Source organism: Rana temporaria, chromosome 11, assembly GCF_905171775.1.
Source record: "Rana temporaria chromosome 11, aRanTem1.1, whole genome shotgun sequence".
Taxonomy (NCBI): Eukaryota; Metazoa; Chordata; class Amphibia; order Anura; family Ranidae; genus Rana; species Rana temporaria.
Genome location: NC_053499.1, coordinates 4276106 through 4300442, shown reverse-complemented (window position 1 = coordinate 4300442; position 24337 = coordinate 4276106). Strand labels below are relative to the sequence as shown.

Below are 24337 nucleotides of genomic sequence, written 5' to 3'. Positions count from 1 at the left end.
AGCATGGCGGCCGCAAATAGCAAGCGGCCGGCCGCCGCTGCTTTAAAAAAAAACTTTAAAAAACATGCAATGATTATTGAGGTGAGGTGAGAGGACATTAACATGACAGTCACTGGAGTGGAGAGGGCTAGTTGAAAAGTGCGGCCGCGATGGCGGCGGCGGCCGTGGCCCGGCCACACAGGCAGCTAACTGGTTGATTTTTGACAGACAGCAGGCGGCCTACCGGGAATTTTCCCGCTATCCCGGTAGGCCAGTCCGGCCCTGGTACAGTGGGGGAAGGATTAAAATGCATGGCGGGACTCTGTGGCAGCTGGTGCTCCAAATTTTTGGGGCGGAGCAAACAATCTGAATTTTTTTTAAACCCCCCCCCCCCATCAAACGCAGCCACGGTGCCCATCAAACACTGCCACTGTGCCCATCAAACACCGCCACTGTGCCCATCAATTGCAGCCACGGTGCCCATAAAACGCAGCAACTGTGCCCATCAAATGCAGCCACTGTGCCATCAAACGTAGCCACTGTGCCCATCAAATGTAGCCACTGTGCCCATCAAACGCAGCCACGGTGCCCATCAAACGCAGCCACGGTGCCCATCAAACGCAGCCACGGTGCCCATTAAACGCAGCCACTGTGCCCATCAAACGCAGCCACGGTGCCCATCAAACGCAGCCACGGTGCCCATCAAACGCAACCACTGTGCCCATCAAACGCAGCCACTGTGCCAATCAAATGCAGCCACGGTGCCCATCAAACGCAGCCACGGTGCTTATCAAACGCAGCCACTGTGCCTATCAAACGCAGCCACTGTGCCATCAAACACAGCCACGGTGCCCATCAAACGCAGCCACTGTGCACACCAACTGCAGCCACTGTGCCCATCAAAAGCAGCCACTGTGCCCATCAACTGCAGCCACTGTGCCATCAAATGCAGCCACAGTGCCCATCAACTGCAGCCACAGTGCCCATCAACTGCCCCCACGGTGCCCATAAAACGCAGCCACGGTGCCCATTAAACGCAGCCACGGTGCCCATAAAACGCAGCCACTGTGCCCATCAAATGCAGCCACTGTGCCCATGCCTATTTAAATCTGGCCTCCAGCCTTCCCTTTAAGCATATGTCATATTTCTGACATGTCTGTGTTACCATGTACTTGTATAATAAAGTGGTGGTTACTGCCCCCGTGGCCCCACCCATGCTACGCCACTGACTACCTCCTGTCTTTTGAAGTCTTAGCAGTGCAGATGAATTGCATTGAAGTTTTCTTCTTTTCTTTTACAACTGTTGGGAAGTATTTGGTAAGTTTTCACGGCTCCGATGCCTCCTCCCTCCCTCCCCAGAAATAATTCTACATTGTTGTTCCTCGTTATTTGATATTCAATTTGGCAAACCAGAGATTGACATTGTCGGGCGCCGGTTCCTTCTGTAATAAAAGTTTAATATAGGTAGATAAATAAATAAAGCCGCGAGGCAGACCGGCCTGGAAGCCTTTGCCTGGAGTCAGGCTGACGCGGATCACGCCCCGTGGCAGATGGCATGTTGGTTGAGTTTGAGAGATCTGACTCTGTTTTCCCATCCCGGGTGGCACGGAAGACTCTTTGGGCGTCATCTGTGTGCTTTGTCTGGCCGAATTAAAATTCTGGAAACAGAGCTGAGGAATCGCTAATTTCCTGCCAGCCATGTGCTCAGGAAAGAAGCCGCAATCCCCATAGATTCGGCAGGTAGAAAATTCCTCGTACCGCGCTTCGTAATAAAGACCGAAATTAAACGAAGACTCAAACTACAGAAGAATATCTCCGGGAGGACATTAATGAACACCTCCCCTGACCGGCCCATCCTTTACGGTATTGGGACGCCTGCCCTGCCCTTTACACGCACATGAACTTTAATGGCATCCCAACCTTAGTCCGTAGGGTTCAATATTGAGTTGGCCCCGCCCTTTGCAGCTATAAAGACTTCAACTCTTCTGGGAAGGCCGTCCACAAGGTTGAGAAAGGGGTGTCTATGGGAATGTTTGACCGTTCTTCCAGAAGTGATCCGGCATAGCTTAGGCAGTTTTGCCGGTGTGGTTGTGAGCAGGCGCATAGGGGTGCGTCCACGTCACGGCGCATGCCCAGTTCGTGATACGTACCTGTCTGGCGCTATCATTTGCATGGGGTCACGCCTCATTTGCATGGGTTCACGCCAACTTCCACTTATGCGCGCCTTCGAAACCCACGCCACGCTGACGCAGCGTTTGGAGCACTGGCTTGTTGAATGCAATGCTTGCCTCTCCGTGCTGCATTTGCGTAGCGGACAGTCTGTGCTCTACGGCGGCGTAATGTGCGCCCTGCTCTCTGTGAATCTGGGCCAGTGTGTCTAGAGTTGTTTGTAATCGGGGATTGCTACATTGTTACAATTTGAACTGGTTCAGCCATTAGTAGCATTTGTTATTGATTTTAACTTCTTATACATTTTATTTTGTATATAATAACAATAATCGTAATAATAAAGGAGATTTATTTTTTTACATTAAATATATATTTTGTTACTATTTAAAGTGGAAGCAAATCAAAAGTAGGATTTTATTTTGTATTTTTGCTGTTGGAAGTTGGACTAATTTTATTGTTTTCAATAATTTAATTAGATGTTTTAATTGAATTGATTAAATCATTTAATTGAAATATATTAATTTATTAAAATAAATAAATTAAATTAGTTAAATACGTTAATTTGTAGAATGTCAATGATTTTTGTAAACCAGAGTTGCTTGGTTGGAGAGTGGGTTTGTTTTCCCAATAGGGTAATGCCCCTTTGCCCTAATGCTGTCACAGTTAGTGAGTCATAAGGAACAAATCTGCCACAGTGGGGGCTGGTGCTCTAAAAAATTTTTGGGGGGTGCAAAAAAACTGAAAAAAAAAAAAAAACATCAATTGCAGCCACTGTGCCCATCAAACGCAGCTACTGTATCCATAAATTTGCCGCCAGTGTTCCCCATCAATTGCTGCCAGTGTGCCCCATCAATTGCTGCCAGTGTTCCCCATCAATTGCTGCCAGTGTGCCCCATCAATTGCTGCCAGTGTTCCCCACCAATTGCTGCCAGTGTGCCCCATCAATTGCTGCCAGTGTTCCCCATCAATTGCTGCCAGTGTGCCCCATCAATTGCTGCCAGTGTTCCCCATCAATTGCTGCCAGTGTTCACCATCAATTGCTGCCAGTGTGCCCCATCAATTGCTGCTAGTGTGCCCCATCAATTGCTGCCAGTGTTCCCCATCAATTGCTGCCAGTGTTCCCCATCAATTGCTGCCAGTGTGCCCCATCAATTGCTGCCAGTGTTCCCCATCAATTGCTGCCAGTGTGCCCATCAATTGCTGCCAGTGTTCCCCATCAATTACTACCAGTGTGCCCCATCAATTGCTGCCAGTGTGCCCATCAATTGCTGCCAGTGTTCCCCATCAATTGCTGCCAGTGTGCCCATCAATTTCTGCCAGTGTTCCCCATCAATTGCTACCAGTGTGCCCCATCAATTGCTGTCACTGTGCCCCATCAATGGCTGCCAGTGTGCCCCATCAATTGCTGCCAGTGTTCCCCATCAATTGCTACCAGTGTGCCCCATCAATTGCTGTCACTGTGCCCCATCAATGGCTGCCAGTGTGCCCCATCAATTGCTGCCAGTGTTCCCCATCAATTGCTGCCAGTGTGCCCCATCAATTTCCGCTACTGTGCCCCATCAAACAATGCCCCAGTGTGCATCCCCTGCCCGGCACTTACCTATCTTGGGTCACTGCTCCACGCTCCGAGTCCTCAATGTCTTCTCTCGTCCTCTTCCCATCCTCTTCCCGTCCTCTGCTATGATTGGACGCCTGATAGGTGTCCAATCTCAGCAACTGTCGCTTCAGCCAATCTGGTGACAAGTAACCAGACCCGAGCACCTGATTGGCTGAGAGGCAGGCCAATGTTAGGAAAGCGATTTATTTGCTTCCCTAACACAACACTAAGTAAACAGTCAATGCACAGCATTGTGCCCGCTGTTTACCATTTTGGAAGCCTATTAGAGCCCACGGCTCTAATCAGGCACTTCCAAAAACACCCCCGCCGCTGTAATTCAGATGCCCGGTGCCCGACAAGGGGCCGGACACCTGAATAGGGGGCGGAAGCAGCAACAATAGATAGATTCATGCATGAATCTATGTATTGGAGATTGACGGGTGCAGGAGAGAGGGGGCGGCGCTCCTGCGCCCTTTATGGACGCACCGCCACTGGGACTCTGCCAGCTAAGTTGTGCTGTTTCTTTCCATCTACTGTATGGCCAATTTGGCAAAAAAAATTAGCAATTTAGACATATATAGCCGATTCTGTTACTAGACAATCAAGCGTAACAAGTCCATTAATCTTCATGCCCCGGGCATTCTCCTCCAGGTACGCCTCTTCCCAGCCCCCACCCTCCGTCCAGTCAATGTAACTAAGTGAAGTAAATCCAGATCCGATATGTCAGGGCTTCATTACTCTTTGATGTTTGTTCCTATAGATCGGGAAGGTTGAGTTCTCTCGGAAATGTATTGACTGTTACGGGTGAAAATGATAAGTTTGCACTTTTCTCGGCTCCTCCGGTGATTTTGTTGAGGAAGGTGATTAAAATGTGAAGAGTCTGAGTTTGGCTGAGCAGAGCCGGGATCCATCTTTCTAGCCAACAAGTCTTCAGACACTACTGACAAAATATATGAAAAAAGATCTTGACCCGGATTTAGATAGAGATACGACGGCGTATCTCTGAGTTCCGACGGTCGGAACTATGCGGCTGATTCATAGAATCAGGTTCCGCATTGATCTCCCTAAGATCCGACAGGCGTAAGTGACTTACACCGTCGGATCTTAGGCTGCAACCTCACGCTGGCCGCTAGGTGGCGTTTCGTTTTTTGTACGCGACAAATATGCAATCCGCAGATTCAGAAACGAACGCCCGCCGCTTTTTTTTACGTCGCTTGCGTTGGAGTTTTTCCTGCGTATAGTTACCCCTGCTATGTGAGGGGTATCCTATGTTACGTATGGCCGTCGTTCCCGCGCCGAGTTTTGAATTTTTACCTTGTTTGCGTAAGTCGATTCAGAATACGGCCGGACGCAAGTTACGCTCACGCCGAAACCAATGACGTCCTAGCGACGTCATTTGGAGCAATGCACGCTGGGAAAAATTGCGGACGGCGCATGCGCTGTTGGATCGGCGCGGGGCCGCGCCTGATTTAAATTGTAGACGCCCCCTAGCCGCGGAATTTAAATTCCGCCGGGAGATTTACGATACTCCGCCGCAAGTTTTGAGGTAAGTGCTTTCTGAATACAGCACTAGCCTCAAAAACTTGCGCCGGCGGATCGTAAATCATATAGATTACGCGGATCTAAAGATCCGCTAATCTATCTGAATCTACCCCATTGTATAAATTTAGATCAATTCAAATGAGAAAAATCTGAGTTTGGGGCAACTTTGGACTTTCATGGCACGGCAAAGACTCACATAGACACAATGTACAAAAATATGAGATTTATTAACAAAAAAAAAACACGTCAATTTAAACTTCCCTACCGCCGGCCGTCATATGACGTCCTGGACTTTCGGCGGGATATCTGAATGATGGGAGCAGCTGCAGGCATCATTCAGATATCATTATTTTCAGCCGGCGACTGAAAATAGTGCACCATAAGAACGATCATAGCGGCAGATCCACCGCTTGATTGTTCTTATAGGCGATGGGAGGGGACATCGCCCCCCCTCCTGCCGCCATCCGGTGCTTCTCCGGGCATCCCCATGCCATCGGGGAGACTTCTTCCTTCCAACAACTGATCAGAACAGATACCACAGGGCCAGCCTATACGGAACCATTTATGGAAACCATGGCTTCTATATGGAGTAGGGCTTGGGACCCAGCCCACCTGGGTTATATTGTCTTATGTGCTTGGCACGTTCTCTGGGTTTTTATTGGATAATTGGATTACTCTGCAGCTGTTTTGTTGGAAATCTCCATTTCCTGACTCAAAATTTCTTATTTTACTTTTGTAGGATCTACGAGCGTGTAATAGATCCTCCGGAAACCAACCTTTCGCCAGGAAGTACACTGTGGCTGGGGCAACGCAACAGAAAACATGGCTTCTTTAAGGTAAGCAGGAAGCTGGGATTAGGGTGAGGCTCCAGGCAAAAATCATAAGCTGCATTGTGTATGTATTGCGTTCATCTTATAGCTGCCCTAGACGTGTCCACCACCATCACCACCATCACCATCATCACCATCATCATCACCACCATCACCATCATCACCACCATCACCATCACCATCACCACTCTCACCATCACCTTCATCACCATCACCATCATCACCATCACCATCACCCCCACCATCACCACCACCCTCACCATCACCACCACCACCCTCACCATCACTACCATCATCACCACCATCACCACCATCTCCATCATCACCACCATCACCATCACCACCACCATCATCACCATCATCACGACCATCACCACCACCATCACCATCACCACCATCATCATCATCACGACCATCACCACCACCACCATCATCATCATCACGACCATCACCACCACCATCACCCCCACCATCACCACCACCCTCACCATCACCACCCTCACCATCACCACCATCACCACCATCACCATCACCACAGTACAGGGACATGGTACAGGACACAGTAAGACACAGTACGGGGACATGGTACAGGACACAGTATAGGTGCTCTGATCACCCCCCTGTCCACATGTGATTTCCCCCTGCTGGGGAACTGGGGGGAAACTGCAGGGCCCCCCCATGTACCTGAGTGACTAAATGAATATGCACAGCATGTAATACACCATTCATTGATAGTTTTATGATATGATGATGATGGTGATGATGATAATATGATGATGATGATGATGATGATGATGATGATGATGATGATGATGATGTGGGTTTAGTGACACTTTAATAAAGAAAAAAACACCCAACAAGATTTCCAGTAAATTTTGGTTGTTGTGATACAAAAAAAAACTAAATGTATAATTTCCAGGTTCTCGGTGGAATCCCCCTTCCAGGAATGAAATGATTGGGTTGGTTGGTTGGGTTAGTTGGATTGGTTGGTCGGTTTGTTGGGTTGGTTTGGGTTGGGTTGGGTTGGTTGGTTGGTTTGGTTGGTTGGTTTGTTAGTTTGGTTGGTTTGGTTGTTTGGATTGGGTTTGTTGGGTTTGGTTGGGTTGGTTGGTTGGTTTGGTTGGTTGGTTTGTTGGTTGGTTGGGGTTGGGTTGGTTGGATTGGTTGGTTGGGTTGGGTTGGTTGGTTGGTTGGATTGGTTGGTTGGGTTGGTTGGGTTGGGTTGGGTTGGTTTGGTTTGGGTTGGGATGGATTGGATTGGTTGGTTGGTTGGTTGGTTGGGTTAGTTGGTTTGGTTGGTTCCTTGGCTCTTTGTTTGCAGCTGCCGAGGAAACGGTTGTCTTTTAAATTCACATTTTCACATTCATCGAGTTCTCCGGTTATTATTCAGTCGTCAATGTTGCGCATTAATTAGCGGCGCTAAGTTGGGGGAGGCCCCGGGCTGCGTCTTATTATCACGTTCTTGGCAACCGATGATTACTAGGCAACCTATTCCAGTTCTTTATGGTTATTTCTAATGGGATTTGCATACATATGAAGAATGGAGATTATTTTTTATGCTTTTTCTGTTTGGTACACATGAGAGGGTCACTTGAAATAACAAGGGGGGAGGGGGGGGCGCAGACTGATATCCATAAGATACAAATGATCTCCTGAGTGCTCCCCCCAATGTCTGCCTGACTGACAATTCTTATCAGGAGCAATTTGCATTCAAAGGGAAGCTTGTTCTGTAATGGTGAAGACGTTGTGCTGCTACTCATCTGAATAGCTTGCTCTGCTCTAATGGGTGTCAGGAACATACCTTAGCAGGTAGGTGGCACCCAAGGCAAACATGCCAAAATGTGCCGCTCCCAGGGAGCTGCTACAGGGCGGCCGCGCTGTGCAGGAGGATCGTGTGTGTATATATATAAACATACGTGATCCTGCACTTCTAGGTATCGGGGCGCGAGTGCGTGCCGCCGGCAGCTCGCTTACAGCTGATCAGCGGGTCCCACGAACCCGAAGTCTGCCGGCACCCGCCGATCATTCTTTACAAAGGCGGAACGGCAATCTGTCAGCAGGGAAGGCATGGATCCTGTGTTTTTGTAAAGCAGGAACACTGATACATGCCTTCCCCTAGTAAAAGCACCTCCTTCCCCACTACACTGAAACACCAGCTAGGCGTTAACAGTTACCCCTTTGATCACCCCTGAGGTTTATCCCCCTTCCCAGCCAGTCATTGGTACAGTGACAGTGCATATTTTTAGCACTGATCACTGTACAGTTGAACCTAAGATTGCGAGTAACGCAGTTAACAAGAGTTTCGCAATACAAGCACTGTTTTTTTTTAAATCCTAACTCGGCTTGTGAGTGTTGTCAGGATTCAAGCCAAAGCTGTGTGCAGTACCGCGTTCGGCCTGAGGTGGGGGTGGGGGGCGAGGGAGCTGAGCGGAGCTGTACGATCGGCGTCATTCAGAGCTGTTCAGAAATGATTGTAAAGACTCTGAAATACTCCATTCTCGAGACGGTGTTTGCCAAGGTCAGCCGAGCTGTCCTCTGGCCTTTTCGTGTGTTCCTGAGGCTCTCCAGTGCCCCCCCCCACCTCTGGCCACATGCGGTATTGCATGCCATTGAAGTCAATGCCGAACACATTATTTTAATTTCCATTGACTTCAATGGGGAAACTCGCTTTCATATGTGAGTGCTTTGGATTACGAGCCTTCTCCTGGAACCGATTATACTCGTAATCCGAGGTTCCGCTGTATTAGTGTCACTGGTTCCCAAAAGTGTCAGTTAGGTGTCTGATTTGTTCGCCGCAATATCGCAGTTGCTGATCGCTGCCATTGCTAGTAAAAAAAAATTAAAAAAACTCCATCTATGTCTCAGTTTGTAGGCGCTATAACTTTTCCGCAAACTGTTCAGAATTCGCTTATTGGATTTTTTTTTACCAGAAAAATGTATCAGAATACATAGTGCCCTAAATTTATGAAGAAATTTAATTTTTTACATTTTTTTTTTTTTTTATTGGGTATGTTTTATAGCAGAAAGTAAAAAATATTGTTTTCTTTTTTCAAAAAGGTCGGCCGTTTTTTTTTTTGTTTATAGCACACACAAAAAAAAAGAGGTGATAAAATACCACCATGAGAAAGCTCATTTTATGAGAAAAAAAGGACATACATTTTATTTGGATAGAGCGTCGCACGACCGCGCAATTGTCAGTTAAAATAACGCAGTGCTGTATCGCAAAAAAAACGAACTGGTCATGAAGGGGTCGTAAAACTTCTGCAGGTAAAGTGGTTAAAATGTATTCAGTGGTCAATGTAACATTTTTCATTAAACACGTATATTTTTTAATTACAATGGCCCGGAATCACAAAGCACTTGCGCCGACGTATCTCGAGATACGCCGCGTAAGTGCAAATATGCGCCGTCGTATCTATGCGCCGAACTCAGAAACTAAGATACGCCTGAAAATAGGCTTCATCCGTCCGACGTAACTTGCCTACGCCGGCGTAGAGTGGGCGCATATTTACGCTGGACGCATTTGGCGTTCCCATTGATTTTCTATTCACATATGCAAATGAGGGAGATACGCCGATTCACGAACGTACGTACGTCCGTCCGACGCAGTGTGCGTAAAGTCATAAGTCCGGCGTAAAGTTATTCCCCATAAAGGAGGTGTAACTCAGCAACATCCATGCAAAGGGCTGCACCAGGAAACACAAGCCGACGTATTTTACGTAGTTTACGTAGGACGTGAATATGACTAGGCGTAGGTTACGTTCACGCCGTAGGCAGTGATCCGGCGTATCTTAGGCAGTTGTTCCGACGTGATTGTGAGCATGCACACTGCGCATGCGCCGTTCGTTATACGTATCTGTCTGGCGCTCAGCCCTTCATTTGCATGGGGTCACGCCTCATTTGCATGGCTCACGCCCACTTCCGCCGACTTACGCCTTGGAAACCCAGCGCAGTTTTGGGAGGAAGTGCTTTGTGAATTCAATGCTTGCCTCCATGCGCTGCGTTGGCATAGCGTATCAGAGATACGCTACGGCGGCATAAATGTGCGCCAATGTCTGTGAATCCGGGCCAAAGTGGTTAAAATGTATTCAGTGGTCAATGTAACATTTTTCATTAAACACGTATATTTTTTAATTACAATGTATTTGCTATATGTTACTTTATATAAAAGTAGACAGCAATATTTTTTTTTTTATTTTTTTTTCCCCCTTTCTTTTTTTTCTCCATTTTTTTTTATTTTTGTTTAACTCTGATTTTATTGAAAATCATAAATTACATAACAACAACAAAAAAAAACATTATCCACATCCTATAGGTAATGATAGTAGTAATTTAATGTAAGAGAAGCAGATGGAAGTTGAATGTCTGTGATTTTTTCCCCTCCATGATTATTTTTGATTGAGATATCTCGAAGCTTATTGGCCATTACAATATATTAATGAGAATGGGAAAAAAAAGACTTCAAAGTCCCCTTCTGTATTTTTGCAATTCTGAAATAGAAGCCTCTCATCCCGCCCCTATTTAGGTATGAAGGCCACATCTAAAAAGGTTCTTCACATCAAAACATTATTCATTTGAGAAAATTGCCCATGTGACAGCAATATTCTCCTCCAAATTGTCCTGAATTTTCCATTATCAAGATGGTTGAATACTCATTCAATTTCCCCTTCATGCATTCAGTACATAACTGATTACACAGCCACCAGTTAGAGAGAAAAAAAGTGCTCTACATTCCAGTCATGCAGATAAAATACCAAATGGAGTTTCTTTGATAATGCAATCACCCGAGACGAGTTTTATTTTTATTTTGTTTCCTTTTAGTTTACTTGTTTACAATTTTACTGGCTTTTTACTTTCAGCATGTTCATTGTTTGTTTGTTTTTTTACTTTAGATTGTTTATTTATTTTTTATAAATGTTTTTACTTTTATTTCCCCAGTTACTTTATTTTATATTTTCTTACATTTTTTTCCTGCCTTTCATTCATGCAGATAACATACCAAATGTAGTCTACTAATGCAAATCAGTCCGGAACAGTTCTCTGTTATTTTCTTCCCTCGTTGTTTTTTACTTAATACATTTTTTGCACTAGTTACTTATAATTTACTTTTTTATTTTTAACTGAGCATTTATCTCTCTCTCTCTCATATATCTATATATATATATATATATATATATATATATATATATATATATACTTAGTTAAAAATAAAATAAATAAACTATATGGGCTAGATTCAGATAGGTTAGCGGATCTTTAGATCTGATTTACGTTACGCCGCCGCTATTTTTTGAAGCAAGTGCTTTATTCAGAAAGCACTTGCCTCTAAAGTTGCGGCGGTGTATCGTAAATCCCCCGGCGGAATTCAAATTCCGCGGCTAGGGGGCGTGTACTATTTAAATCAGGCGCGTCCCCGCGCCGTTTGAACAGCGCATGCCCCGTTCGCAAATATACCCAGCGTGCATTGCTCCAAATGACATCACAAGGACGTCATTGGTTTCGACGTTGACGTAAATTACGTCCGGCCGTATTCGTGAACGACTTACGCAAACGACGTAAAAAAATGAAAACTCGGCGGGGGAACGACGGCCATACTTAACATAGGATACGCCGCATTTACCCCTGCTGTAGCAGGGGTAACTTTCCGCCGGAAAAAGCCGAACGCAAACGACGTAAAAAAAAGCGCCGGGCGCTCGTTCGTTTCTGAATCGGCGTAAATGCTCATTTGCATATCCGACGCGTAAAAGACATGGAAGCGCCACCTAGCGGCCGGCCTGGAATTGCAGCCTAAGATCCGACGGTGTAAGTCACTTCTATGAATCAGGCGCATAGATACGACGGCCGGACTCAGAGATACGACGGCGTATCAGGAGATACGCCGTCGTATCTTCTTTCTGGATCCGGCCCTGTATATATAAATAAATATATAGGGGCAGATCCACAAAGAAATTACGCCGGCGTATCTATTGATACGCCGCGTAATTTCAAAGTTCCCGCGTCGTATCTTTGTTTTGTATCCACAAAACAAGATACGACGGAATGAGGGAGCGATCCGACAGGCGTACGTCTTAGTACGCCGTCGGATCGTAGGTGTATATTTACGCTGGCCGCTAGGTGGCGTTTCCATCGAATTCCGTGTCGAGTATGCAAATTAGCTAGATACGATGATCCACGAACATACGTCCGGGCGGCGCATTTTTTTTTACGTCGTTTGCGTTCGGCTTTTTCCGGCGTATAGTTAAAGCTGCTATAATGAGGCGTACTCAATGTTAAGTATGGCCGTCGTTCCCGCGTCCAATTTAGAATTTTTTACGTCGTTTGCGCAAGCTGTTCGCGAAGAGGGATTTGCATAGAATGACGTCACCGTCGTAAGCATTGGCTTGTTCCGGTTTAATTTCAAACATGCGCACTGGGATACCCCCACGGACGGCGCATGCGCACTGGGATACCTCCAAGGACGGTGCATGCGCAGTTAAAAAAAAAAGTCATTTACGTCGGGTGACGGCGTATTTACATAAAACACGCCCCCATCACAACAATTTAAATTGCGCGCCCTTACGCTGCCAAAGATACACTACGCCGCCGTAAATTACGGCGCGGATTCTTTGCGGATTCGAAAAAAAAAAGTACGTTGCGGCGTAGTGTATCTTAGATAGGCTACGCCCGGCGGAAAGATGCGCCGCTGTACGTGGATCTGCCCCAAAGTTTATTTTATTTTTAAAAACATTTTGTTTTTAATTTTTTAAATATTTTGTTATACTTTCTTTGTTAATGGTCGACTATTTATTTTCTTGACTTCCCCTCCCCTCCCCCTTCTCATTATCATAACAAATTGTCATTGGAGAAATATGTTGGAATAACTGCCAAGTGGCGGTTAGTCGAGTGATTTCACAGAAGTCAATTCAGCATCAAAATAATTGGTTTTGTCTTTCCTGAAATGTTGTCAAAAATTAGCATCAGATTTCGTCTTGAAGAATCTCGTGGTTCTTTATTCTTATAATACGGCTGACATGTTAATCACATGGCTCTGTAGATAAACAAAGCCAGATCTATTTCTAACGCTAATGCAAGCCTTAACCCTGCAGTGGTACTCCCGCAGGAGCCGCTGTAAAGTAGTGGTACTCGTGAAGGAGCCGCAGTAAAGTAGTGGTGCTCCCACAGTAGCCGCTGTAAAGTAGTGGTGCTCCCGCAGGAGCCGCTGTAAAGTAGTGGTGCTCCCGCAGGAGCCGCTGTAAAGTAGTTGTATCCCCGCAGGAGCCACTGTAAAGTAGTGGTACTCCCGCAGGAGCCGCTGTAAAGTAGTGGTACTCCCACAGGAGCCACTGTAAAGTAGTGGTACTCCCGCAGGAGCCGCTGTAAAGTAGTGGTACTCCCACAGGAGCCGCTGTAAAGTAGTTGATGAAGTTGATGAAGGATCACTTTTTTTTATATATTTTATTGAAATTTTGTCAACAATTAAATTTTTTTATGATTTTTTTTATTTTTTTTAAATTCCAGTTTATTTTTTAATGCATTCCAAATTTCACTTTGCAATCTCCTGACACACCTACCCTTTACGTCCTGTCTGCTAAAGTGGATGGAGGATCAATTTTTATATATTTTTTAACTACATTTTGTCAACAATTTTCTTCTTTTTTTCTTTTTTTATGATTTTTTTTTTACTTTTTTATGATTTTTTTTTCCTTTTTTAATTCCAGTTCCTTTTTTTTTATGCATTCCAAGTTTCACTTTGCAATCTCCTGACGCACCTACCCTTTTATGGGTCTTCATACCTTCACGTCATGTCTACTAAAGTGGATGAGTTACCGGGACGTGGCACAAAATTGATGTCGTATTTTATGGGCCGCATCTGTTTATTTTTTTGTATTTTTTTTTTTTTTCTACATCAGCTGCTCTGCAGATGGTAAACATATGCCCAGTGCCACACTGCATCACACAAACGTCCCTCTACTCCTCCCCTTCCCCCGTACTTAAATCTTTATTTTATGCCTCGCTCGGTTGTGCGCGGTTACAGAATGCAGGAAAATTAATATCTTAACTCATTAGCAGTTTGGAAAACAGCTGGAGACTCGCCGATACGCCGGTTAGGGATGGAGGAAAAATAGAGTTTCATGGCAGAAAAATTTAGTTTGATTCTAGAAATATAAATTACGGGGCCCATCTGGTCGGCCCACTGTAAAAAGTCTGTTTTTATTTATTTTTTATTTTGGTAGCAATATTTTACCCTTTTATTGAAGTGTTAGCAGCTGTCTTCTGCGCGTGTTTTGCGATATTAGGCCATTCTATGGGCTCTCAGAAGCTGTTGCACAAATCTTAATTTGAGGACGGCGAGGCTGGTAAATGTATTCAGCATGGCGACGTGCGGGAAACTCTCTGCTAGAGATTCAATTCCCATCAATGAGCCTATCTGCATGGGGTTTGTATGTCCTACCTGGATCATGGGGCTTCCCACCAGGTGCCCCTAGTCCCCTCACCCTTCCCCATAGACTAAATTGTTATTACATAAGACCAATAATAAAAAAGGATTTTCAATACAGAAATGTTGGCTTAGTGCAAAGTCTGTTCATCATCTGATACCAATGATGGGGCACTATTCCTCCCACAGTGATACCAATGATGGGACACTATTCCTCCCACTGACACCAATGATGAGACACTATTCCTCTCACTGACACCAATGATGAGACACTATTCCTCCCACTGACACCAATGATGGGGCACTATTCCTCCCACTGACACCAATGATGGGACACTATTCCTCCCACTGACACCAATGATGGGGCACTATTCCTTCCACTGCCACCAATGATGGGACACTATTCCTTCCACTGACACCAATGATGGGACACAATTCCTCCCACTGATACCAATGATGGGACACTATTCCTCCCACTGACACCAATGATGGGACACTATTCCTCCCACTGACACCAATGATGGGACACTATTCCTCCCACTGACACCAATGATGGGACACAATTCCTCCCACTGACACCAATGATGGGACAGTATTCCTCCCACTGATACCAATGATGGGGCACTATTCCTCCCACTGACACCAATGATGGGACACTATTCCTCCCACTGATACCAATGATGGGACACTATTCCTCCCACTGACACCAATGATGGGACACTATTCCTCCCACTGACACCAATGACCACAAAAAAACTGGGAAAAGCCTAGGGTGTCCATCTGCATGCCTCACTGTGCCTCACTTTGTCCATGTACATGCCTCAATATGTCCATGCCTCACTGTGTCCATGCCTCACTGTGTCCATGGCTAGACTGACGTTTAACATGGGAGTCTATGGAAGGGGTGCCCGGTTTGAAAAATCAGTGCTCCCCAGCCGTAGGTCCTCTAGACAACAAACTTTGCCCACTTATAGAGAAGAAATAGGGCTACATTTGTGCCAATTTCCCAAGCCAGGGAACCTACGACCGGCTGGTACATGGTCCACAAAATTCACCGGAGAAATTACCGCTTAACATGGGAGTCTATGAAAGGGGTGCCCGGCTTTGAAAAATAGGTGCTCCCCAGCCGTAGGTCCCCCCAACAAAAAACTTTGCACACTTGTAGAGGAGAAATGGAGCTATATGTGTGCGAAGGTTAGGGTCCAGGGGACCTACGACCGGCCAGTACTGGGTCCCCAAAATCACTGGAGAAATTACTGTTTAACATGGGAGTCTATGGAAGGGGTGCCCGAATTTGAAAAATCGGTGCTCCCTGGCTGTAGGTCCCCCAAACAACAATCTTTGTATACTTGTAGAGGAGAAATGGGGCTACATGTGTGCCAAGTGCTGGGTCCAAGGGACCTACGACCGGTCAATACCCGATCCCCAAATTCACCAGGCAAATGACCGTTTAACATGGGAGTCCATGGAAGGGGTGCCCAGGTTTGAAAAATCGGTGCTCCTCGGCCGTATGTCCCCCGGACAACAAACTATTTCTATGCTGTAAAACCAAAACCTATTCTATATTGAGTTCTTCCACATGGACAGCAAACCTACTACAATACTTATATTTGTATTGATCTGTATCACATTATTGTATTTTTTATTTTATTTTTGTCAACATCAGATATTCTGTAGCTGTTGTTATTTATTATTCTAAAAATAAAAACTTTGAATGGAAAAAAAAATTGGCTCTAAAATAAATACGGAGCTCATAGGAAAATGTTTTTTAACAGAATTCCAAGAAACTGAAGAGCTAAGCTAAGAATCCCATGACTACAGAGGTGAGGGGCGCTCCAATATCCGCCGGGGCCACGGGGTCAGGAGGGCCGCTGTAGCAGCTTCCCACCTTTTATTTACCAGCCAGTTGCTCAAATTAGATTCAGTACAGAAAAAAGCGGCATTTCTCATTCCCTTACATCCCTTTCCCATTGTGTTGTCAGATCCTCTCCCGCTCTTATTAGGCCACCTGAAGAGGTTTTTATTAAATCAGAAGCTCGGGGGTCACCCCGAGACCCCGGGAAGGTCTTAGAAGATATACGAGGCTCTCTCTCTGTTTGCTTGAATTCAGCTCAGCGCAGTTTCAGAATTGAATTGGTTTTATTTATTTATTTGTTACAGGTATTTATGGAGCGCTAACAATATACATAGATAGCACTTTACATGCTGTACATTAACCACTTCAATACCAGGGGGGCACTACGCCCCCTCCTGCCCAGGACAATTTTCAGCTTTCAGCGCTGTTGCACTTTGAATGACAATTGCGCGGTCATACAACACTGTACCCAAATAAAATCGTTATGTTTTTTTCCCCACAAATAGAGCTTTTTTTTTTGTGGTGTTTGATCACCTCTGCGGTCAGGGCCAGCCTTTGGGGTGTGCGAGCTGTGCGGCCACACAGGGCGCCATGGGCAATAGGAGCGCCGTGCGGCCATCACAGCTCGGAGAATGTGAGTCGCAGCAGGGCCCGGCCAACGCTACCACTAGGCGGATTAGGAAGACAGCCACCTAGGGCGCACTGCCATCTAGGGGCGGCGCTGACTCTTGCCTCACCTCTTCCTCCTTATTGTCGCTCCCCAGGCTCCCGGCAGAGGATAGAGGGGCCCCGGACAGCCTCCTTGTGTATGTTTAGGTGACCAGGGGGCGAGGGGTGAAGATGGGGGGGGGGGGGCGAAACAAGATTACCTCGCACAGGGTGCCTGAACACCTAAGGCCGGCCCTGTCTGCGGTTTTTATTTTTTTGTAAACAAACTTTTTTTTTAGTTTCTGTCATAAAATGTTGTTTTCCACTTCACTGATGGGCACTGATGAGGTGACACTTATAGGCACTGATGAGGCAACACTTATGGGCACTGATGAGGCGACACTTATGGGCACTGATGAGGCGACACTTATGGGCACTGATGAGGCGACACTTATGGGCACTGATGAGACGACACTTATAGGCACTGATGGGCACTGATGAGTTGGCACTGATAAAGTGGCATTGATGGGCACTAATGAGCAGGCACTGATATGTAGAATTGATGGGCACTAATAGGCGGCACTGATATGCAGCAGTGATGGGCACTGCCCCGGTGGCACTGATGGGCACTGCCCCGGCGGCACTGACAGGCGGCACTGATGGGCAGCACTGATGATGAGGTACTGACAGGTGTTACTGCTGGGCAGTGATTGGCACTGTGGTGGGCAGGGATTGGCACTGTGGTGGCCACTTGCAGAGTTTATTATTGGGGCACTGCTGGGCACTGGTTTGCAGGTGATTGGTACATTTGCGGGCACTGTGCTGATAATAAATGTGCTGATTATCAGCACAGACCCCCCCCCCCTCCCCCTGATAGGGAGAGCCGCTGATCGTCTCTCCCTATCAGTGTGAACCAAGAAATGAACCAGCTGATCACGTGGTGAGAAGCCTCTAACAGAGGCATCTTATCAAGATCGGAGGTGCGGCGCGTCAGACTGGCGTGCGCCGGCACGTTATCTTGCTGGACGTCAATATGCTATTGACCAGGCGGGAAGTGGTTAACATCAGTCCCTGCCCTCACAATTGCGGATGAGCCAAGGCTTAGGCCAAACTCAGTTTACCATGTGCCAAAGGAGTAGGTATATTGGTGACATGATTGACCCAAGATGGGCCACATTTCCATGTCCAGGCAGTGACATTGTCCACGTTTAGTCCTGTGGCCATATGAGGTCACCCATGTCACCAGAATCACCAGCTCTTTGTAGGGAATTCCAAGGTGGCAGCTCTCATGAGCAGCCCTGCACCTAACAAAGGAGTAGGGGCGCTGGTAACACGATTGACCCAATGTGGCACACTAAGCCGGTATAAGAGCTTTCTAGGACTCTTCTGCTTTTCCATCACATCATGGCTGGATGCTTTTGTGACAGATAGGGCCATCTGGTGTACAAGACAAGGCAAAAAATGAGGCACTTACTACCATTTATTATGAATAAAACATAATTAATACTCACAAACATAGGAAACGAGCCAACACATGAACATAAAACTCCACTGATCAGCAGAAATGAGAAGATACAACGCCCAGGAACCTCCACACCGTCTTCCACCGATGACCTTCAACGGCAAATGGCCATTCAGGATCGACGTTTTCCATCTATGGTGGTATTGGGTCATTGTATCTTCATTTTCTCGTGGATCAGCTGCGTTTTATGTTCACATGTTGGATCACTTCTTATGTTTGTGATCATATTTAGGTTTTATCTACTATAAATGGTATTACGTGCTTCATGAGGAGCTTTGGTGTCTTTCCACTCAAAAATGAATGGTGCCCATCAACACCTGAGTGTTGTGTCACTACGTTCCACACACGATATGTTTTAGCTGTGTAGCGGCTGGCGCTTAAAATTTTTTGGGGGGCGCAAACAAACTAAAAAAAAAAACATCAATTGCCACCACTGTGCCCATTAAAAGCTGCCACTGTGCCCATCAAGCGCAGTCACTGTGCCCATCAAACAGCCACTGTACCCATAAATTGCGGCCACTGTGCCATCAAGCGCAGCTACTGTAACCATCAATTGCTGCCAGTGTGCCCCATCAATTGCCACCATTTTGCCCTATCAATTGCCGTCAGTGTGCCCCATTAATTGCCACCAATGTGCCCCAACAATTGCCGTCAGTGTACCCCATCAATTGCTGCCAGTGTGCCTCATCAATTACCGCCAGTGTGCCCCATCAATTGCTGCCAGTGTGCCTTATCAATTGCCACCATTTTGCCCCATTAGTTTGCCCCATTAATTGCCACCAATGTGCCCCATCAATTGCCATCAGTGTGCCCCATCAATTGCTGCCACTGTGCCCATCAAATGCTGCCACTGTGCCCATCATATTCAGCCACTGTGCCCATCATATTCAGCCACTGTGCCCATCATATTCAGCCACTGTGCCCATCATATTCAGCCACTGTGCCCATCATATGCAGCCACTGTGCCCATCATATTCAGCCACTGTGCCCATCAAATGCAGCCAATGTGCCCCATCAAATGCAGTCACTGGGTGAGGGGAGACTGAAGAAATGCTTCCAACTGCCGGCAGCAGACTACTGACATCATCTCAGCCTAGGTAAAGTCACTGAGTGAGGGGATATGGAGGACATGCTTCCTCCTGCCTGCAGCAGACTGATGACATCATCTCAGCCTTGGCAAAATTACTGGGCGAGGGGCACACCGATGACATCTGCTCAGCCTTGGCAAAGTCACTGTGGGAGGGGAGACTAAGGAAATGCTTCATATTGCCTGCAGCAGACTGAGGACGTCATCTCAGCCTATGCAAGGTTACTGGGAGAAAGGAGAATGAGGAAATGCTTTCTATTGTCTGCAGCAAGCTGATGACTTCATCTCAGCCTATGCAAAGTCACTGAGAGAGGGGAGATTGATGAAATGTTTCCTCCTGCCTGTAGCAGACTGATAACATAATCTTAACCTAGGCAAAGTCACTGGGCAAATGCAGCCACTGTGCCCATCAAATGCAGCCACTGTGCCCATCAAATGCAGCAACTGTGCCCATCATATGCAGACACTGTGCCCATCAAATTCAGCCACTGTGCCCATCAAATTCAGCCACTGTGCCCCATCAATATGCAGCCACTGTGCCCATCATATGCAGCCACTGTGCCCATCATATGCAACCACTGTGCCCATCATATGCAGACACTGTGCCCATCAAATTCAGCCACTGTGCCCATCAATATGCAGCCACTGTGCCCATCATATGCAACCACTGTGCCCCATCTAATTCTGCCACTGTGCCCATCATATGCAGCCACTGTGCCCATCATATGCAGCCACTGTTCCCATCAAATGCAGCCACTGTGCCCCATCATATTCAGCCACTGTGCCCCATCAAATTCAGCCACTGTGCCCATCAAATTCAGCCACTGTGCCCATCATATGCAGCCACTGTGCCCATCATATGCAGCCACTGTGCCCCATCTAATTCTGCCACTATGCCCATCATATGCAGCCACTGTGCCCATCATATGCAGCCACTGTTCCCATCAAATGCAGCCACTGTGCCCCATCATATTCAGCCACTGTGCCCCATCAAATTCAGCCACTGTGCCCCATAAAATTCAGCCACTGTGCCCATCATATGCAGCCACTGTGCCCAATGAATTCAGCCACTGTGCCCCATCAAATTTAGCCACTGTGACCATAAAATGCAATCCATGTGCCCATCAAATGCAGCCACTGTGCCCATCATATGGGCAAAGTCACTGGGCACGGGGACTGAGGAAATGCTTCTTCTTGCCTGTAGCAGACTGATAACATCATCTCGGCCTAGGTAAAGTCACTGGCTGCAGCGCAGTGATGACTTTTTAATAATAAAAGGTGAAGCTTCTCTGTGAGATGATAGCATCGCTGTACATTGTGACATGTCGGGGATTTATTCATGCATAATTTATTTTTACTTTAAATAAAGTGTCTGAGCCGCCCGCTGGGACAATGACAGCCGAGGATCTGCCGTCTCCTTTATAGCGTCAATCAAGAGACTTATGGAACATAAAGAAGCACAGTCAGATATAAATGGATACAATGTAACCTTTTGAAAGAGGTTGTCCTTGAAGGAGAAGGAACTACAGGTCTCAGCATGGCCCTGACCAGCCGGGCACGGGGGGGGGGGGGGGGGGGGGGGGGGTTATGTAGTTCCTCTGCCCACAGGTTGCCTCCTTCTCTTCTCCAGCCTCTTCCAAGCAATAAACAGCTGGCGCCGTACCAGTTCATAAACCATCCCGTTCCCCAGCGAGGCATTTACATCCACAGCAGGGCTCCCCGGTGCATTTTAAGACAATTTGTTTTAGTGTTTGTGCGCGTGGCGGGCGGGCGGCTTCTGTTTTTTTTTTCCGTGGCGTAATCATCGGGAGCTGCTCGGAAAGGTGGAAAGCGGCGGAGAGAATTGAGACGCGAGACCCTCCTCCCCCCCCTTTTTTTTTTTTCTTCCTATTGCAGACATAAATTTCTTATCACCTAAAAGACCCGGCAATTTATTGGGCCCCGGAGTTTATCTTATTTTGTTCCCCCACATTAGGACGCCTGTCTTTATATTCTCTGACTTTCAATTTATTTTTATCTCGGCGTCGTAAAAAAAAAAAAGAGGAGGCGGGTGCTGTTAACCAACGCGAGGACGGTGCAGTAGGGAATGTGATGTTTTTTCCGGCGATCGCCGAGTGCCAGATGGTGCCAAGCGGCAAAATAAACTTCCAAAAAGCCTTTCAAGGTGGGGGGGGGACAAAGCAACGTTGCCAGTCTGTGGTAGGTGGCCCGCTATGCGTCTCAGGGGTCAAGCTTGAAACGCATAGCGGTCTGCCTACCTGTCTGAGGCACTATTCTTCCAATTGACACCAACAATAGGGCACTATTCTTCCAACTGTCACCAACGATAGGGCACTATTCTTCCAACTGATTCCAACGATAGGGCACTATTCTTCCAACTGTCACCAACAATAGGGCACTATTCTTCCAACTGTCACCAACGATAGGGCACTATTCTTCCAACTGATTCCAACGATAGGGCACTATTCTTCCAACTGATTCCAACAATAGGGCACTATTCTTCCAACTGATTCCAACGATAGGGTTCTATTCTTCCAACTGACACCAACGATAGGGCACGATTCTTCCAACTGACTCCAATGATAGGGCACTATTCTTCCAACTGACTCCAATGATAGGGCACTATTCTTCCAACTGACTCCAACGATAGGGCACTTTTCTTCCAACTGACTCCAACGATAGGGCACTATTCTTCCAACTGACTCCAATGATAGGGCACTATTCTTCCAACTGACTCCAACGATAGGGCATTATTCTTCCAACTGACACCAACGATAGGGCACTATTCTTCCAACTGACTCCAATGATAGGGCACTATTCTTCCAACTGATTCCAACGATAGGGTTCTATTCTTCCAACTGACACCAACGATAGGGCACGATTCTTCCAACTGACTCCAATGATAGGGCACTATTCTTCCAACTGACTCCAATGATAGGGCACTATTCTTCCAACTGACTCCAACGATAGGGCACTATTCTTCCAACTGACTCCAACGATAGGGCACTTTTCTTCCAACTGACACCAATGATAGGGCACTATTCTTCCAACTGACACCATTGATAGGGCACTATTCTTCCAATTGACTCCAATGATAGGGCACTATTATTCCAATTGACACCAATGATAGGGCACTTTTCTTCCAACTGATTCCAATGATAGGGCACCATTCTTACAACTGACTCCAATTATAGGGCACTATTCTTCCAACTGACACCAACGATAGGGCACTATTCTTCCAACTGACACCAACGATAGGGCATTATTCTTCCAACTGTCTCCAACGATAGGGCACTATTCTTCCAACTGTTTCCAACGATAGGGAACTATTCTTCCAACTGACACCAACGATAGGGCACTATTCTTCCAACTGTTTCCAACGATAGGGAACTATTCTTCCAACTGACACCAACAATAGGGTATTATTCTTCCAATTGACACCAACGATAGGGCACTATTCTTCCTACTGACACCAACGATAGGGCACTATTCTTCCAACTGACACCAACAATAGGGCACTATTCTTCCAACTGACACCAACAATAGGGCACTATTATTCCAACTGACACCAACAATAGGGCACTATTCTTCCAATTGACACCATCGATAGGGCACTATTCTTCCAATTGACTCCAATGATAGGGCACTATTCTTCCAACTGACACCAACGATAGGGCACTATTCTTCCAACTGACACCAACAATAGGGCACTATTCTTCCTACTGTCTCCAACGATAGGGCACTATTCTTCCAACTGTCTCCAACGATAGGGCATTATTCTTCCAACTGACACCAACAATAGGGCACTATTCTTCCAACTGTCTCCAACGATAGGGCATTATTCTTCCTACTGACACCAATGATAGGGCATTATTCTTCCTACTGACACCAACGATAGGGCACTATTCTTCCAACTGACACCATCGATAGGGCACTATTCTTCCAACTGACACCATCGATAGGGCACTATTCTTCCAATTGACTCCAATGATAGGGCACTATTCTTCCAACTGACACCAACGATAGGGCACTATTCTTCCAACTGACTCCAATGATAGGGCACTATTCTTCCAACTGTTTCCAACGATAGGGCACTATTCTTCCAACTGACTCCAACGATAGGGCACTATTCTTCCAACTGACTCCAACGATAGGGCACTATTCTTCCAACTGACTCCAACGATAGGGCACTTTTCTTCCAACTGACTCCAATGATAGGGCACTATTCTTCCAACTGTTTCCAACGATAGGGCACTATTCTTCCAACTGACTCCAATGATAGGGCACTATTCTTCCCACTGACTCCAACGATAGGGACACTTTTCTTCCAACTGACTCCAATGATAGGGCACTATTCTTCCAATTGACACCAATGATAGGGCACTATTCTTCCAACTGACACCAACAATAGGGCACTATTCTTCCAACTGACTCCAATGATAGGGCACTATTCATCCAACTGACTCCAATTATAGGGCACTATTCTTCCAACTGATTCCAATGATAGGGCACCATTCTTCCAACTGACTCCAATTATAGGGCACTATTCTTCCAACTGACACCAACGATAGGGCACTATTCTTCCAACTCATTCCATTGATAGGGCACTATTCTTCCAACGATAGGGCACTATTCTTCCAACTGACACCAACGATAGGGCACTATTCTTCCAACTGTTTCCAACGATAGGGA

The 24337-nt window shown here is 46.4% G+C and overlaps 1 protein-coding gene across 1 annotated transcript in view; it reads left to right on the top strand.

Moving 5' to 3' along the window:
* Positions 1 to 24337, top strand: part of NELL1 (neural EGFL like 1) — a 1277601-nt gene that overhangs the window by 497102 nt on the left and 756162 nt on the right. The window contains 1 exon segment of the mRNA XM_040327905.1: positions 6027 to 6123. Coding sequence (XP_040183839.1) covers positions 6027 to 6123 — 97 coding nt within the window.